General features: G+C 39.8%; 1 protein-coding gene across 2 annotated transcripts; it reads left to right on the forward strand.

Annotated features, from left to right (window-relative positions):
• Positions 1 to 486: 486 nt before the first annotated feature.
• Positions 487 to 18,306, forward strand: LOC134042513 (carbonic anhydrase 2). Of its 2 annotated transcripts, XM_062489985.1 has the most exons (7): positions 487 to 643; positions 1,143 to 1,340; positions 11,501 to 11,619; positions 13,079 to 13,171; positions 13,920 to 13,982; positions 15,009 to 15,164; positions 17,450 to 18,306. In XM_062489985.1, exons 1-7 carry the CDS (start codon positions 610 to 612, stop codon positions 17,567 to 17,569), a joined length of 783 nt encoding a protein of 260 aa, XP_062345969.1. In that variant the 5' UTR covers positions 487 to 609; the 3' UTR covers positions 17,570 to 18,306. The 2 variants fall into 2 exon arrangements, with proteins under 2 accessions (XP_062345969.1, XP_062345978.1); XM_062489994.1 differs by lacking the exons at positions 487 to 643; positions 1,143 to 1,340 and adding an exon at positions 5,369 to 5,393.
• Positions 18,307 to 19,520: the final 1,214 nt, after the last annotated feature.

The raw sequence follows: 19,520 nt of genomic DNA on the forward strand, positions 1-19,520 counted from the left end.
GCACCCGCACGTACGTACACACACAGGCACACACACAGAGGGACACACACACGCACAGAAGGACACACGGACGCACACCCGCTCCCTGTCTCGCACCCGCCGCCCGCCCCGTACCGCCTCCCGGCGCGCTGCTCGGCCCGACCGCCGGCACCTCCCAAGGTCACGGCGCCCCGCACCGCCCGCAGGTGCGCGATGCGCGGAAGGAGGGCGGCAGCGCGGGGAGCGGCAGCGAGGAAGGAGGGCGGGGGCGCGGAGTGGGCCCGGAGGGGGGGCCGGAGGGGGGGCCGGAGGGGGCCCGGCACCGGCCAGCACCTCCCGGCACCTCCCGGCACCGCCGCCCTGCCTGCGGCCGCGCCGCACCGCCTGCACCGCCCGCCTGCTGGGGGCGCTCTTCGCCGGGCCCGCCACAGCTCCGCGGCCGATCGCGGATTACCGGGACCGCTCTCTCCGCCCCCAGCGGAGTCTCCCTCCGCCCTCACCCTCACTCCCCACCCCTCCTCCGGCCGCGGAGAAGGGCATGGAGTTGGCGGGAGCCTATAAAAGCCCCTGAGAGCGCGCTGGGGCTCCGGCGCTGTGAGAGCCTGCACGGGCGGATCAGGGCCGCGCACCATGTCCCACCACTGGGGATACGGCAGCCACGACGGTGAGTGCCCGGCGGTGCGGGACACCTGCCGGCAGCTCCGCGGGAGCCGCGCCCGGACGCGCCCGCTGCCGCCCCGCGGAGCCCTTGCCCGGAGCGGCAGTGAGCTCGGTGGCGGCTTTTTCTCGTAACCTTGAAATGCACCTGCGCCCAGGCAGCCTGCCCGGCTCTCCGCACCCTGTGCCGGAGCATCTCCTGCTTCCCTGCTGACGTTCCTTTACTTCGGGAAGGGAGCGACTTGCGCTGCTCCCCGGGACGGGGTGGCCCCGAGGACTCCCCGGTGCAGTCCCCACCGGGGCTAAAGGGCTGCCGGGCGCCTCGGTGCCCAGGTGGGATCTCCGCTCGCCCGTGCGGCCCCCACCGCCAGCCCACACGAGTGGTACGCATTTAAAGGCTGATGCTGGTGTTCGAACATCCCGATTTCCAGAGGGAGGGTTATCGCTTATATCTCCCTTTGAACTTTGTGTCTTTTCGCGCTGAGTTGCTTTCCGCTGTCTTTCAGGACCAGCTCACTGGCATGAGCACTTTCCCATCGCCAATGGAGAGCGCCAGTCCCCTATTGACATCTGCCGCAAGTCCGCCAAGTACGACTCCTCTCTGAAGCCTCTTAGCTTCAGTTACGATGCCAGCACGGCCAGAAACATCGTCAACAACGGGCACTCCTTCAACGTGGAGTTTGATGATTCTTCTGACAAGTCAGGTGAGACTTCACCTTCATGTGCAGGAGGGGAATGGCAGAAATTGCTACTAATACTCCTACTAAAATGTATACTAAATCCATAAGGGTTTTATAAGGATGAAAGCCTACCAAAATGTTTTGGCTTCTGTAAGATGAGGATTTAGCAAACAGGAAACTGAGATCCCGTTAGAAGAAAACTAAGGCTTTTTAGGCAGCTAAACTCCAGTGAAGTGAATTGGTTTATTTTTGTATAAATCAGAAGGATCTGGATAAGGGCTTGGCTGTGGAAATAAAAAAAAATAAAAATATTCAACAGGAATAATTTTAGGCATAGGTTATCATAAGCTACTGATCGTATGGTTAAAAGAAGAGGCAAAATGCATTGTAGGAAAAAACATGGCCTTAGAATAGCAAAAGATTGCAGTTAACAATTTGAAGTGGAAATAGTTTGGAAATAGTTTCTTTGGTTATCAAAATATTATTTCATCTTTCTGAAACCAGTATGAAGTATGCTCCCAGGTTAGTGCAGGAAGAGAGGAATGATTAGAAAATACCTTTTTGTCCTTTTGTAATTAAAGAAAGCATTATCCCTGACATTTCAAACACTGGGCGTTCTAGATGAAGTGTCTGACATATTCCTGCAAAGTTTGCTAGCAGGCAAACTGTTGGTCCCCAGTGTCTTGCTGTTCTTTGTGCTGTGATGAAATTAATCACTGACTCTTGCAAACCTTCAGTAATCCTTCCTGAAAGGAACAGCCTTTCTGATGGACAGACTAAATGCAAGCTGTTCTTGCAACAAGGGTTCTGTACATTGTCTTTGATTGTAGTTTTTCATAGTTCTGCATTTGCAGAAATCATCACCCTTTCACAATGAATGTGCCTTTATTTTTAATTTGGACAACAAAAACAGTCCTGTTGTAAGTCACTGCCTTCTCTAGACACTGCCTGATTTAGCTGCTTGAACAAGTGTCATGCTTTTCCTCAGTGTTTTGTTGGCCATGTCATTTAGGGAATGGTGCTGAAACCAGATGATCTGTGCCTGCTAAAAATATGAGGTTTTTGTAACTAATGTAATACAGCAGTATAACAGACATTCAGCAGTGCTCTAAGAATAAGACTTTGTATTTTAACAGTAGTCTTTATGCTGAACAGTATTAAGTGGTCAGATATAAATGTAACAGTTGTATAAATACACATAGGTCAATATATAATTTACAAAAAGCATCAATGCTAATATTTGTATGGTTTTAAAAAGAAGAGGAAAAAGATATTCTGACCTCTATTTATTTTTCTGAAACACTGGGAAGCTAAAGGAGCTGCATTGTGTTCAATTTAAGTGTCGTGGAGAATAAGGTAAATGATCCAGAGTACAAAAAAAGGTATTCGTTTCTTACCAGATGCAAGTCTGCTCTTCTGCCATCCTGCTCTCACTGAGCCCAAAGGAATCAGGTTCAGGTCTCCACAGTGTAAAAATCTATTGTGTTCACTTTGTGCGTACCTAAGTCTGGAAAGAACTGTGAAAATCAGGTTGTGAGGCAAAATGGCAGGAACGTAAAATAATTTACAGAAACGTCTGTAGGAAGAATGTTTTTTGGTTTTTTTTTATGAGATGTCAGTGCAAAACCAGAACATCTGTGACAGGGATCCTTTGACAAATATGTGGTGACACAGCTTTCAGAGTGGGAGGATAGGAAATGCAAGTAGAAATATTCTCAGTATCTCTATTAGTGAATAAAAAAATTATTATTCTTTAGAAACAAAATCCACTAAACAGATTTCTGTGAAGCTAGGTGAGGGTGGATCATTCACTACTAGACTTCCTCTACTGACATTTACAGTGCATAGAATCTACCTGGCAGCACACTTAATGGCTTCATTTGTATGCAGTTAACTAGGTAACCTACTTTCCTTACACAACATAGAGCTGTCTTTGACTTGTATCTGCTTGATTCTGAATTTTGAGACTCAAATGTGTGTACTCAGTTCTTGGTTAGACATCACACAGCACTCACAGGGAGAAGCTGTGTGAGGTTATGTGATGTGCTGGTATGTTTTTCAGAAGACAATGGAATAATATCCTGTAAATACTTCCCACGGGCTGTATTGCTTGTTTCTATGAGCTGTCCCGTATGTGGTAATGAATTATCTGTAGTAGTAGGCACAAAATGAAGTAATAAGATCATTGTTTATGAATAATCTTCAAGATGAGTAACTGCATGCAAAGTACATCCATTTCATTAAGAACTGCCAGTCTCATGACTAACCCCACTGGAGCAAGCTGAACAGCAGTTCTAGGTCTTAATATCTGTTTGAACACTCCTGTTCTTCCCAATATGTACAACGAGTTCTTGCAATTAAAGAAAAATCCCAAACAGGTAGTAATAGCATTATAAAAGTAGGTAAAAATGCTAAGATGCATGTTTGGATAAAACTCTCTGAAAGAAGCTATTATTTATTTCTTTGATTCAGAAAATATTAATTGTGGGTAGTGTTGATCACAAATGAGAACAAGTAGATATAAGACTAATAACATTTTTGGTATTTTTTGCTGCAGAATGTGTATTTGTTACATTACATGTATCCATCAGGGAAGTTGTAGGAAGCTGCTGCACGTATCTGTGAAAAACTGAAATAAAAAATGGGATTCCTTAAAATGATATCTATATTACTGTGAGTAAGAAAGAAAAATAAAAGTTCAGCTTTTTCAACAAAAAGAACCTTATGCACAATTTATGTAACTGATGTAACTTCACATAAGAAAGTGTTTCCTTCTTTGCTTTTAGAAGATTATTAATTAGTGGAGCTTTAAAGACAACTCATGGTTCAGATTTTAACTATGTTTATGACTATACAATTTTCTCTTATGAATTTTTAACAGGGAAGTTATATTAATTTGTTTGTGATAGATTTTGAACCTGACTTTGTTTCACTTTCATATTTATTTTTTTAGCTATGCCTAGCTACTAACAATGCTTAGGAAAACCCTCTTGCAAATAATTGTTTCCAAAGCTTTTATTTCAGTTCTTGTAGCAACTGTCTTGGGTTGTGTGACAGCTATGCAAAGGTTCTTGTTAACTCCCAAAGTGAATCCTCTTTGTATTTCACAGTTGAAAGTTGGTAGAAGTGCTGTATGGATAGGATATTCACAAGCCAGCTTTGCCATGTTAATGAAATTTTTTTTGTCTGGAAAAACTCCGTGATTTTCCCTTACATAAAATAGTATTTTCTATTTTGTGTCTTTGGAGCCTTTTGGAATGCTTTCTTGAGTTTGTATGTAGAAACTGAGCTGTCAACTTCCCCATTCAGTTGTTACTTAGTCTTTGCCTTCCGTTCTTGCAGTTGTTTTCTTAATTTTCATGTCCACTGTATTTTAACAGTAGTGCAATGTAAAGTGTTTGTAGGCATTAATCTTTAAAATGATTTAATTTTAAAGTTTTCTTCTTTATTTTGACAGTAAAAAGTCGTTATGATAAGTGTCGCTAGGAATAAAACTTTGAATTCACTTTCATCCACTCTTGTGATGGAACCAGACCTTATGTGTACAAGTGAAAAAAGTGATGATGATAATTCTTAAAATAAGGTGTGTTAGTGTAATCCAGGAATTTTACAGCAGAGGAGTCTCATTAAGGGTACTTCTTTTGTCATATTAAACATTGCATATTCCAGTCTTCTTGTGTATCACTTCCCTCACTTTAAAAGACAGAAGTAAACAGTGACCTCTTGGAGCCGTAAAACCACAGGATGTGACTCTGCTCAAAAAAACCTCAAGAGCTTGAAAGATTTTGTAACATACATAGTATGTTCTCTTGTTTGAGTTTTTCCAGAAAGTGTTTGAGAACTTATCTGAGTTCTGAAATTCAAGTGAGACATGTTTACAACAGTATACTGTGTATTCTGTGTTTTCTGATCAAGGGTTTGATGAGCTTATAAGAGGAAAGTCAATCAGCCATGAATTTGTTCTATGAGAATGTTAAAATATCATATTTTAGCTGTAGAACCTGACAGAAGTGAATTGCAACTATGGTGTAAAACTCTGGAGATTTTACAAAATGGGCTGGTAATTTATGCTTGTGGGTAAGTCTCTTAATTGTTTCCTTCTCCTTACTGCTGAGCTAGAGTATGGAAATTCAAGTCAGTGTCCCAAGCAAACGTGACATTTTTGCAAATGCAAAGTCACAGTAGAACTTAAAAATTATGAGAAGACCTTGAAAATGAAAATATTGTATTCGCCTTGATGCTAGCTCCCCTTGAGAGTCTTTTAGTAGTTGTAATCCAATATATTACCTGATTCTTTCTACAGTTGTAAATATTAATGCATGCACTTCAGCTGTCTTGAATTATGACTCACTGTAAATAAACTAATCTGTTTTGTTACAGTGGTTATTGAAGAGCCAGGGCATTAGCACTGCTCAGTTGGCAGTGAGTTTCTTTGAAAACAGTGCCACTGTTGCTCTTCTCCTACACTTCTACCTCAGCTGGTCAATGAAAGAAGAAAACATGTGGGTCTGCTGTCTTTAAGGCACAGCTCTTAATCGAAGTCACTGCCACTGGTGTATTTTTAGGCTTCCCAGATCTAAAGATATAATATTCGACATGCCAGAAGATTGCATGTCATCAGTATAGGGTCGTGGATTGAGGGTCCACAGTGCAGTGTAGTGTATGCAATGAATGTGTTTGATTCTTTGGATCAGAAATCAGAGAACTGATTGATTAAAGATTTTGGGGACTGTACTCAGACTCCTGCTTTATGTCACAAGTAATGTTGTGCATGCCTTGGCTAAAGAGTCAGGGGTTTCAAGGACATGTGATCTTCAAGTAATTTTTCCTGTGAACTGGGATCACCAGAAGCTGCAAAGTCTGTGTAAACAAGTGGCTTTAATAGCTCCAGTACTTCCAGGAATTGGAAAGGAAGATGAGAGGGCACAGGATTAGTCCTGCATGTTCCAGGTCTTCATTTCTTCACAGAAAAGTGCCCTTCTTCATTTGCACTGGGGTGGTTTTTTTTTTTCTTTGTTTTTTTTTTTTTTCTAATATGCAATTTCTGGGCAGAAATTTGATCTGGATTGTGCATTTAAGGTTATGGAAGCTTCCTTCCCTTTTGCTAATCTCTCCTTTAGAGGCACTTTTAATGCAAAACCTGGAGAAACTTGTCAGCTGTTATCAGTTGGGGCCACTTGGAAAAGTTTGATGTAATGAAGCTGTGTGCCAAATGTCACGATTACCACTCTTCTAGGCTGATAATTTGTTTATTTACTTACAGGCTTGAGGGACTGCTGCATACTTGGAGGCAATGCTGTAACACCTTGAGTTTGTTAGTCCTTCATTAGATTTCAGCATAGTATGAACGCTGTCCAATACACCATTTTCAGTACAGTAAGCATCCACTGGATTAGTATTTAAGTATTACTATTAGAAATGAAATCAGTTGATACTTCCAAGAGAATTTTAATGCTTCCAGCTTAGTTCTTAAAGTTGTTGTCAGCCTATATAGTGCGAAATGTCAGAGTCTCAGTACAGCATCTTACGATTTTCAGAGAATTTCTGTTTTAAGAGACTACATTAGAAATAAGCCCTGCTGGTCCGAGGGAGTTGTAGGAATGTTAAGAACCTAAATGACTTGGTGTTCTGAAGCAGGTCCGAGTCTTTCTGGCTGCTGTCCAGTCTGGATGAAATAGTTCAACTGAGGTGAATTGGAGCCACTGACCTGCTGCAGATACACACATCTTCAGACTTGCTGTATTTTGGCAGCTGTTTCATTCTGGTCTATCTCTGTGGAACATCCTTGTAGCCTTATCAGGCTAAATTTCTAGCAAGGTCAGAAGTAGGTTTGTTTTGGTATTTTTTTCCTTATGATATACCGATTTTTTTATTTTTTTTTCCCCCTCATAGCAAAACCTATTACAGATGTTTTCTGCAAATATGAGCCCTACAGTCAGATGCTTCAGTGCTGTCTTTCTCTTGTTGCTTGTCATGATACAATGTCCTAGGAGGAATGCCTGAAAGAGAACATAAAGAAGGAAACATCTCACAAAATGTGACTCTCTGTATTCCACATTTCAGAGAATTGACAGCTCACCCTAACTGAACTCTAGTCTGTCAGATGGGAGGACCATCCTTGCATAAGAACACAAGGCTAATTCTTGAGCATCCTCATAAAGCCTTTTTCATTTCATTAATAGTACATGATGCTCAAGGAGGTTTTTTCTTTGCCTCAAGTAATGCTTCATCTGCGTTGTCTCTTCAAGTCCTGTTTTCCATTGTATACACAAAAGCTTACCAAATATTAACCTAAATGTATGTTCTCTGCATACGTGCATATTGCAGAAACATATACCTAGAATGTTGCATGTCACATCTACTGTGGGTTGATACAAAATCATGGTTTTCTTTGTGCGAAAGCTGTGTGTGTGCAGGAGGGCTGATCTCAGAGGTAGATGCTTGAAATGTCCTGCTGCTGGGTTTTTGTTTGGCGGAATCTCAATTTGAATTAATTCTCCAACTTTGGAGCTTTTGTACATCTACTGTGCCCTAGTGGACCCATTACTTCAGCTACTGGAGGGAGATTTGTAGTCAGTGATTGCAGTTTGCAGAATATTTTGTCATTCTGCATTTTCTCAGATTAACCAACTTTACAATAGTATTTTTTCTTGTCACACTAATTTGTATGACAGGAAGGAATTCAGTTTTACACATCAGTTTTGTAGTTCCTCTGTTTTGATTAATGTTTATTGGCTTGATGAGATTTATTAGTCTTCTGCTCTGTATAGAGAGAACATTCCATAAGAGTTAACTAAATAACACTAGTTCCCACAGTATTCCTGCAAAAATTTAGATGTGGATGCTGCCACTTTCTGAAAAAAGGTATGAAGTGGTCCACAGTATTTTTTTACAAGGCTGTTCTGTTTTATATTGGAAGGATACCTGCTCACTCATTTGCCTTTAAATAGAACAGTGAAGGTGTGTAGCCTCAGTAAACAGCTGTACCAGACACAGAAAACCACCCTTTGATTTCTGTGTGTTTTCAAAAATCCCAAAAAGTATAATGGAGTCAAATCAACTTCACCTTCTGTATCCAAGAAATCCCACAGTTAGTATAAGTCACATAAATGGAAGAGTTTATGTGGTTATTTGTCTTCCTGAATTAGTGCTGTTAATAGTTGTGTTCTTCTAATTTAGACCATGTTATGAGATCATTTAACAGTGAAATATAATTACTAGATGTTACTAGTATAACTTTTCCATTAAAGGATAGAAGATAGAATGGGTGATGGGGAAAAATTACTATTTCTTAACCTAAAGAAATAAATTTGTCTAGTAAATGTCTTGGAGTGGAAAAGAAGAAAGAGCACTGTCAAACTGTCACCTTTGCGTTGTAACACAAGACCAGTATGATGTAAACTGTCTTGAGTAGATGGAATCTGTGGGAAAAGAGAGTTTATTCAGCTCTTCTTGTGCTGTCTTCAGGCAGCATGGCACCTGAAGCCGTGCAATAAAATGGAAAGGATCACTGTTATATCTGTATTTTCAGGATGGTTTTCACTAATACTGATTTCAAAAGTAAGGGAGCTAATGATGAAATGCTCAAATATGGATTGGAACTTCCCCTTCCTTTTTAAAAAAGGGATGGAAAGGTTGGACTTCTTTTCATTGTAGCCTCAAGTTGGTATTCCTGTCACATGGAGCAAAGACAGGGAAGTTGGTGGTATGAATGTTGTTCTGATTCTCCACGAACTTTTATATGGCAAAAGCTGGTAACATTTATTTACGGTTTAAAAATCTTTTTTTCTGAAGAAAAAAAAGCAGCTCTATCATTCCTACTTTGCCTTTTAAGTTTAAAGATTTGCTTTCTTGGAAAGGCTGAAAAGTGTTTAAAATAACTGCTTAATAGGCTAGAACAAGAAGGCCATTCTGTAATTAAGCCTGTTGAATTTGTATTCATTCAAACTAATCTAATTATTACTTTCTTTGAATGCTCTGCTGTGAGTCAAAATAAGCTAGTGCTGGATTTGAGACCCACAGAATGAGAAAAGTAAGCAAAAATTGCAAAGAGATTTTTCTGCATCTTTTGGGGTTTTGAGACTATAGCAAACTTTGTGTAGAGAAATAACACTGCAAATGAACTCAAGAACATTGCATGGTTCTGCTTTTCAGCATGCTTTCCATTGATTAATAATGGCAGATTAACCTGTGCTGTGCTAGTGCTTTCTGAGGTCAAGGAGTGGTAGAACCTCAGACCATTTGTACCTGCAACGACTGGCAAGACTGTGAGCTAGAGGAACTGAAACATTGCAGCTCCATGGCAACATTTTAAAATGAAACACTATATTGTATGGATTAAATGATTTTGCATCTGTAAAGACACAGCAAACAGTTGCTTCGTTTCGAAAAGGAAGTAATGCCTTTTTACAGCTGCTGTTCTGAAAAAAAGTACTCAGATTTGTAGTCCTGTGCTTGAAACAGTTATGTTTCTCAGCAACTAGCACATACAGAAGTGTAAAAGTAAAATAAAATATGTTCCTATTTCGTTACTTTAAGTAGCCATTCTTCTTTGGATCACATAGCTTGGAAATAGGAAGGACAAGTCCTAGTCTGTTGGCTACAGTATTGGAAATTACATAGGTTGCAGTGGAACATCTATTAATGTTTTTCAACTAAAAATACATCTTGGGAGACTTCTAAATATATTTAGCAAAGGAGCCCTAGACAAATGCTAGATTTGTCCACTGAACCAAATTTTGCTTGCATAGGGAAGACTGGTGGAAACTAATGTATTTTTAAGAAAACTTACTTCATTTTCATGTATTGCAAATTTTTTAGTGAAATCCTTCTCACCTTACTGTTTATATCCACGGCTGATGTTGTCCATGCTTGTATATAATGGGACTTTTTCCAACCTGAACATGCAGCCACGTTTTCCAGTCAGCCTTTGATGTATGTTTTCACACATGCACATGTTGTGCTAGTATCTAGACTAACTGCAGACTGAGAGGAAAGCATCTTTACTCCACAGAATCATTTGTGGCATATGTATATAAGAGCACACTTACATGTAGTATCTGATGTCAACACTCTTCTGTCACTTTATTGTGTATATATTGATAGAGAAAAATTGGGGTCTTAAAATACCTAACACTTCAAATTATTTTTTGTTTTTTTAAATATTAGCAACTTAAAGATGTAATTTTGAATTTGGATTTGAGGTGCTTGGGGGGGGGAGGTAAGGAAAAAAAAAAAACCCCAGCTGAAGCACAAACTGGTGTGAAACTTTGCTCTGATAACTTTGATAAGTAGATCTATTTAATAGAACTATTTGATATTTTTCTATGCATTATGCTGCACTGGAGGAGACACTGTGCCCTGAGCATTTTGCAGTGATAGGGCTTGATCCTGCCTGTCATAATGGTGATTGGTCACAGTTGGAGTAGAAGGATAAAACTAAGACTAAGGGAGCTTGCTCTTGTATTATCAGAATGTGTCTGGGAACTTCACTCAGAGCAGTCCCATAGCATGAGTAATGCCAGATAATAGAGACCATAAATAAACAATTTGTTTCCAATCCATGTTTTAAAAAAATCTGTCTGTGTAGGCATTGTCATTTTTACCGCAGTGGGAAGGACAAGAGATTTGAATTCACATCACCGCACTTGTCCTGTGCCTAGTGCTTTACCTTGGTTCAACAAGGCTAACCCATGGCTAACAGGTGTTCAGGTTTAAATTGGAACAAAAGACATTTTACTCAATCCAATCTGCCACAGGATTTGCAGGATTAAGGCCTAAATGGATGAAGTGTCTAAAATGAAAGAACAGAGTACATTAGTACATGGAAGATGATTCGGTGTTCAAATGTACTCCTTAGAATGATTGTATGTGAGCCTCTTATAAAGGGCTTTTTTAAAATTTCTTTGGTGACAGAAAAGTTACATCTTCCCTCATCACTTGTAATACTAGCATGCCTGTTAAATTGCTGATGAGATGCTCACTGTAAAGTCACTCACGTTTTTATGCATTTATTATCAATTTTGGTGTGTTGCAGTAATGTGCCATTGAGGATGATCTGGAGTAGCATGGCAGCATGCAATGAACTATAAATCAAATAAAAGACTTGAGACAGCTGTTTCAGTTCGAAGGGAGACTTGATAACAAAACTTACGTGTGTTTCTAATAAAGGCTCTTCTTTGCAGTGCTGCAAGGAGGAGCGCTGGATGGAGTCTACAGGCTGGTGCAGTTTCACATTCACTGGGGATCCTGTGATGGCCAGGGATCTGAGCACACTGTGGATGGTGTGAAGTATGATGCAGAGGTAGGACATGCTTTACCTTCTCCAGTATCTTCTTTGTACAATCAATGAGGGGATTTTTAAAGTATTCTACCACAGTAGGACCTTCTCTACAAATCTTCATAGGAGAAGGTTACCATAGAAGACTTTGGTATGATGCCACCTTAGAATATACTCCTTGCAAAAGAGCAGAGATTAGAATTTTAATATTTCTTTTCTCAGCTACTTCATATGAAAGAGAAACAGAAAACCCTGCATTGATAATACCTGTTTTTTCCCCTGCTTTCTCAGTGACTCTTGAAAATTATGAAGAAATAGAATTGCAGCACCTCTGTACATACACCTCCACTTTTCCTAGCTTAAGTTTTTAGCATCAGAGGTGTTTTTAAAAGCAGCAGAATAATTTTGTGGCAGATATTTTTCATATTTTGATAGCAAAGGATCAAGAGGAGCTATGATGAGGGCAGAGAGTAAAGTGCAATCTTACAGGCACTCTTTGTGACCCCCTTTAGACTCCAGATGTCCCTCAGACCATGTTAAGACTCCATATTATGGTCTGACACAGGAACTGAGTGACTTTAGTGCCTTGTATCCCATCTTTTTGTTTTAGAAATCTACCTCTGGTTTCTGTGACTGACTTCTAAAATATATTCATAAATACACATTTGTGGAACATCCCTGTGATTTACATTAACAGATAAAATAAATTTCCCCACAAATTCGTTGGCTCGGCTGCTTTTTCATGAGGGAAGTCGCTTTTGTCTTATGTGAGAAACTTTCAATTGCCTTCTGTCTTTCACAGTACCATAATTACTTGTTCAACTTGACTTGCAGGTGTGGGGAAATAAAAATAACTTGGTGAACTTAAATTAGAAATAACTGGGAAATTAAAAAGAAAGTAACATCCTGGCTAACATGATCCAGAGATTAATTTCATATTCTTTCCCAAGTTTTTCCAGAAAAGGACAGGACTGGTTTTTTTTGTTTTGTTTTGTTTTTTTTTTGCTTTTTTTTTTTTTTTGTAACTTTCAAATTGTGAGTCAAATCTATAGTTAATGTGTCTTCTCTGCTTTTTTCTGACACTGGCAATATATGTCAGTGTGCTAAGAACTCCAGGATATATAGTGTTAAAATACTGTGTTGAAATCCTGTGGGCTCTATGTGGAAAAAATATATCTGAAGATAACAGGAGTTTCACCACATGAAAAACAGAATGATACAGCCACAGCTTGCCTTTAAAACTCACCAGAGAATAGGAATTAGAAGCAAAATAAGATGCATTATAGAAATCTCTTTGAATAAATGAAACTTTAAAGTAGATAAATAATTCAACTGTAAATTCTTAACTGTACACAAAAGCTTTCAAACCTCAGCAGTAGAACACCATCTTGCTCCTAATAAATTACTTCCCTGGGTCTTTATTTGTAAAGTATTCTGGATGGAATATGACCGTCACAGTGCTTCTTTGTTTTCTTGCTTGTAGCTCCATATTGTTCACTGGAATGTAAAATATGGTAAATTTGCTGAAGCTGTGAAGCATCCTGATGGTTTAGCTGTGGTGGGCATCTTCATGAAGGTTTGTTCAGCTTTTTCTTTATTTGTCCAACACATTCATTGTGTTGGAGGGGGGAACCTAAGATCAGAAAATAGAGAATTGTGCTGTACTGCCTAAATCCATAGCAAATCAGGTGGTGCTCCAAATTCTTACCTTCCTTTATCTGTGAAAGTTGTACACTGGCCATGGAGTATGACTGCCATCCATCACTGTGTCAGCCATGTAGCAGCCTTCTTGCCTTCATCAAGGCAGTGATGCTACCATAACTCTTACCAGTGAAAGATGATGTGCGTAACTCGCCAAGTTGTGTGTATGAATCTGCAGTGTGACCAGCCTAAATAACACCTGTTTTCCTTTTCTTGTCATAGTTAAATGCCAGAGTGTTTTGTGTCAGTTGAATTGTCTTCACAGCTAGCTGGAGGAGGTGTCTGCTCCAGCAGTACATTGTACTTCATTCTGGCCTCACTGAAGGTGATTATTTTATTAGCAGGGTGACTTCTATAAAAGAAGAACAGTTCAAGTCCAAAATTAAGTCCACACACTGTAAATGAAAATAGCTTTATTCTCTTCAGTGTCCTTGGCTGACCTGTTTGTCCTCGCTGTCAACTGACATGATTTTACAGAGACTGTTCTAGTCCCTTATGTTGTAATACTCCAATTATGTAACAAAATGCAGCTGGAAAAAAGCTTCCTTGAGAACTCTAACAGAAAACTATAGGTGTCATGAGAATGCGTGGTGATTTTTATTTTCATATGGTTTGTGTTACAGGTGGGAAATGCCAAGCCTGAGATGCAGAAGGTTGTGGATGCTCTGAACTCCATTCAAACCAAGGTAACAGGCCTGTGTTGATGGACACCCATCACAATTGTGCTGTTTTATCTTCTTTGGAAAGTAGATTTTTTTTATTTCTTCCCAGCCTGCTGCATATATGAAAGTAAAACAAACCCACCTGCCATCAGCACAGGTGCTCTTATTATTCTAAAAGCAAAACAGGTTGGAATATAGAGGTAGAGAGCATGGAGTAGTGGAAATAGTGATTATTTCCTGTCTTTGTGACTACATTTCTCTGTCTTCTAATTGTATTTAAACCTATAGGATAGGATTGATGTTCTTAATCTAAACTACATTCCTAGGTGCCCTTTCTAGTCCGTGGTAACAGATGGAAAAGCCATTTCCCCACATCTGTGGGCTAAATTTCCTTTTTCCAAGAGTGCATGCTTCTCTTGGCTATTTCTAGAAAGCGTTCAGATGAACAGTTTGATCAGGTTATGTAATTTAGGGGAAAAAAGGTCTTCCTCTATTTTAACTATTGTGTGCAGTGTGTGTGTGATTTTTATTGTGCTGAGTAATGAGAAACGAAAAGTACTTAGTGAGTAATTAGGTACCTTCATATGGGTAAAGATCTGTACCAGTGAGAAATACGGGCAGAAAAGGACAAAAATGAGATTATGCTGTCATCTTTCTCATCGGGCTCCCTTTGAGGTAAATGGATATTGCTGCTTACTGCAATGGACTCTCCAACGGGTCTCACAGGTTCTGTGTTTCCCATGTAATCAGTGTACGTGGCATCTGAAATCTCGTTGTTTTTCAGGCAAGGTCAACTCCTATCTTTTAAGACCAAGGAACATAAATGCAGCATTTGATATGAAAAGCAATATCTTGAAAATATTATAAAAAATATATTGCTGAGATTATTTAATCCCATATGTACTGGAGTTGGTATGCAATACTTGATGCCACATTCCATTTCTGCCTTCCTAGAAACATGGAGGTTTCCTGGGAAGCTTCACTGCTGCAATCCCTGTGTGTGTATGTGGTCTCTCCCTGACATCAGCCCATCTGCTTACTTTATTCTAGGGAAAGCAAGCTTCCTTTACAAATTTTGACCCCACTGGACTCCTTCCTGCATGCAGAGACTACTGGACATACCCTGGCTCACTGACCACTCCACCCCTGCTTGAATGTGTGATCTGGCACGTTCTGAAGGAGCCCATCACTGTGAGCCCTGAGCAGGTAGGTTTCCAGTGGATGGTGCCAGTAGATGTGTACTGGAGTTACACTGATGGCTTCGGTTTAGCCCACCAGGTGATCTGTGAATTGGCAGTGTTAGTGCAGAGCTGTGCAGGGTATTAGCTTAGCATCAGATGTCAAAAATATCTGTCTGAAGTTATAATCCTCTTCTGACAGGACTCTGGTTCTGCCCATGGATGTAGAGTTTGCTGTAGAATGTAAGGCTGTTCTCTATTTGGACACTCCAGGGAAGATTGAGGGGAGAAGTTAAAAAAATTACCAGATATTTTCCGGATACATGGTTAGAGCTGTCATGTGGTAAAAATTTGTAAAATTGAGGCATGCATGAAAGGTCCATTTGCACATGCAGAGTTAGTCTAGCATGTGTTGTGAGCATCAGCAGGTTTGCTGTACATGCAATTACCTCTCTGGATGTACTTGCCCTGAAAAGGACAGGTTTACAAAGCACCTGGGGAGCACATGTGCTGCATCCACAGTCTCACACTGTAGAGCTGTAGTTGGTCCATTGATTTTCCAGCATTTCCAGGACACAGAGCCCTTTCTGCAAGTTCTGTTTGTTGCAGAACAGACTGGGAAATCCTACGCAGATCTGTGATGATTCTGATAAAGCTCGCATTGTTCGGAAGAGGCAAAATTTGCAGATTCCAGAAGTCTGCTGCCTAAGAAAATACTCTGTTGACCAGTCTGAGAAGTATAGTCTTCCTAGTAGGAAGCAGCTTGTGCAGATTAAGTCACTCTTGGCCCCAGCTTTCTGTGCCATCCATTAATGAAATTACGTAGAGGCAAGATGCCATTCTTGGGTTCAGATCTGTGTGCTTGAGGGATATAAATAGAATGTGGGGCCTATAAATACAAATCAGCTCTGAAGGGCTTTAGTTTAACCTTCAAATTCCTAAGTATCTTTTATTGATGGCAGATATGCTAACAACCTGCACCTAATTCTAGCAGGTTTGTTCATCTGATACGAAAGAAAATGCAACTGAGCTGTTGTAGAACTTAACAAAACATATAATAAGTGATGAGGAAGAACTATTGGGAATAATAACTATAGCAGTGATTGATTCCCATTAGTAAACTGCAAGGGAGCATTCAAGTTGACACTATTTACTTACTCCAGACTATTCCTACTGCTGTTAATAATCCAAATTTTGCAAATACGATTTTGTTACAAGGCAGGAGTGCGTTCACCAAAATAGTGGTTTTTTTACTACACCTACTCCAACCACGTACAAGTGGTAAAAGTTGCCATTTATTTCTCCCCAACATGTTCCTCTGTATTACCATCAATATTTCCACACTGTGTGGCAGTTTGATTTTTTTTTTTTTTTTTTTTCCCCATACTGGTCGAAACAAGAAACCATCTATCAGAGTATTGATGCAAGGTTTAAGATAGATAGGCTTTCCAAAGCTAGAAAGAAGCTGGATGTAACAGCAGGGCGTAGCAAACCTGCTACCATTTGTTGTGACACAGCAGTTCCTGGCAGATGTTGAGCTCTGAGCTTTGTTTTGGTTGGAAGGTGGAGTTTAATGGAGACAGGTCACTGCTGAGGCCATTTTTCCTTGAATGTGGAAAAACCTGTAGGAAATCCTGTGTCCCACCTGCATATATTCATCAGCACTTCTACCTGTCTTTGTGAGATCATATTTGGGGTGAGTTATTTTGGCACAGTCTTTTCGTGAGGTTTGGAGATTGGTGTTTAGACGTAAAGGTGCTTTTGTTACTTCAGATTTTGCAAATAACAATTGTACTTTAGGAAAAAGTACTGTAGCTATGCAGTATGTTCCTATTGATGTGAAATGGTTTTCCCCTCTCACAGCATTTGTAAATCAGGATAGCGTGAATTTATTCAACAGTTGTATTTTGACCCAAGGGTAAAGCCATTTATAATTGTTATTATTTCAAGGGGACTTAAAAAAAAAAAAAAAGACCCAAAACTGTATAACTTGCAGAGGATTCTTAAAGGATTTCAATTCATATCAAGGAAAAACAGCTCTCTGCTTTAGAGTTCAGAAAATGTCTGTCCTTGTTTTTTGTGCTTTCATAGTTATGCTTGCCAGGATATTTTGTGGACAGGAGAGGCTGTGTCGAGGCTGGAAATGGTGTGGGTGAATTGCAGACATGTGGGTGCTGATGCCATCTCTAGACTACTAGTACCAGCAAAACATTGAGTTGGAGCTCTGGTTCAGGCCCAAGATGTGTAGTTTCTAAAAGTTCTGCTGAAATGAGAGGATACATTTTTTGAGGATATTTGTGCCTTTTTCCACAGATGTGCAAACTCCGTGGCCTTTGCTTCAATGCTGAGAATGAGCCCGTGTGCCATATGGTGGACAACTGGCGCCCATGTCAGCCTTTGAAGAGCAGGGAAGTCAGAGCCTCCTTCCAGTAACCTCAGCGTTGAGAGTGTTAGGAATTGCTGTGTTTGTGAGGAACCCCTTTTTGCTAAGCCCAAATCAAACTTTGCCATGTGTGCCCAGGCAACATCTTGTCTCCCAGATCCATTCTTTCTTTTGCTCTGCATCTGAAATGCCAGCTAATGAAATGTGAAAGGCTCTTGGCCGAATGGGAAAGGGTTGTTGAGGTGTGGGGTTGGGGGCAGCAGGGGATGTGTGGCTGTGTGCATTTTGGTGACTATTACTGCAACTGAAACTTTGGTGTAACAGTATGTTGGCTACTTGGGAGAGGATTTGATGGTAGCAAAATAAGCCATTTTAAGAAACCTCATCCACTGGTGTGGTAGTACATGTAACTAACGATAACTTGAAGCTTTGTAAGAAGCACAGGAATACAAAATCTAGCTATTATTTTAGGAAAAAAAAAAAGTTATTTTGAGAAAGCTAAGCAAAATGAATACTTAGAATTAGACTTCTTAGATTTTAAGAAACTGACATGTAAATATTTTTGAGACTATTTTGCATTTTTACCCATGCTGTCAACAGCCTTAGTTATGTCTTAATGGTAGTGTTGGGTTTTTTAATTAAACATGTTCTAAATTAAATGTTACCTTTAAAAATTATTACCATAGAAATAATACAAAATCTTTTCATTGAAATAATATATGTTCTAATTTAAAAAGGAAAATAATATTGTATTTTAGATAACTTCTCTAATAAATCTCTACTTCTATTTTTGCTTCCCTGCTGTTATTTTAATTCTGGTAAGGAATCACTAATCTGTTCGTATGGTTGCATATTAAACATAATTACTAAACATGTACACTGGGAATTGGCTTCAGTGACACTGAACATGAATGCAAGACTATATGGATATGTTACAAAATTTTCTCTAAGTAGCTTCTCCTTGATAGCAGAAGGAAGTGTTAATTTTGAGCGATAGCTACAATTATCATCAAAATTAAATGTATAATGAAAGATGTCCTCACAAAACTTTTGAACATATTATATTGAAGAATGAGTGCAAAAGATTCTAGTCTGGTCCAAGTTTTAAATTAATTTATTATGAGTTTGCTACCTGTTTGAAATCACTTGGCAATTTATAAGGTATTGTTTGGGCAGGCTATATTCTGAAGTACCTGGATCTCGAAATGTGTGAGATGGAAGTGAAGATGTCTCAAAATGCATAGAGGGCTTCAGAAAACTCTGTTAAATATCAACCTTTGAAAAGCTTCCATATTTAAAATGCCCACCATCCTACCCCCACATCAAAAACAACAACAACAACAAAAGAAACTGACAAACAGAGAAACCAAATATTAGCTTGTTCTAATTTTTTTTTTTTAAGGAGCTACAAAGGTAAGCTACAAGCTTGTCTCTTGCTACAACTGCCCTTCTGTCAGATTCAAGTTAAGTGGTTTGAGTACCTTTCTGACTCTTAAGCATCACCAGCAGGCCTGAGTGCTATGCATTCTTCCTAAATGATGCAAGAGAGGCTACACCTCCATAATAGGAATTACAGATCCAATTTATTGTGGCTTAAAGCTGCTGAAGCAAACTAAGAGGAAATACAGAATCACAGGATGACTGAGGTTGGATGAGATCTCTGGGGGTTGCCTGGTCCATTGCTTCTGTTGACACTGGGCAGCCAACATCATCTTGCCCAGGGCCATGCCAAAATATCCTTTGAGTATCTTTAAGAATGATCTTAAAAATTGGTCCTCAACTTAATAAAATATAAGAGCCCTGCATTTTAAAACTGAACCCATACCTTGGTAACTATGATACCCTGAATACCAGGCAGTAAGACTGCTTGAGGGGTGGTGATCTCATTGGTTCCTGCCCAGCTGAAAAATTATCCAGTCTGGTACATGACAGAGAATGGGAACTACTGTCTGTAGTATATAAACCTGGAACTGCCCTTGAGGTTCTAGCCACTGTGGCAAT

The sequence above is a fragment of the Cinclus cinclus genome, chromosome 1, assembly GCF_963662255.1.
Source record: "Cinclus cinclus chromosome 1, bCinCin1.1, whole genome shotgun sequence".
In the NCBI taxonomy this organism is placed as follows: Eukaryota; Metazoa; Chordata; class Aves; order Passeriformes; family Cinclidae; genus Cinclus; species Cinclus cinclus.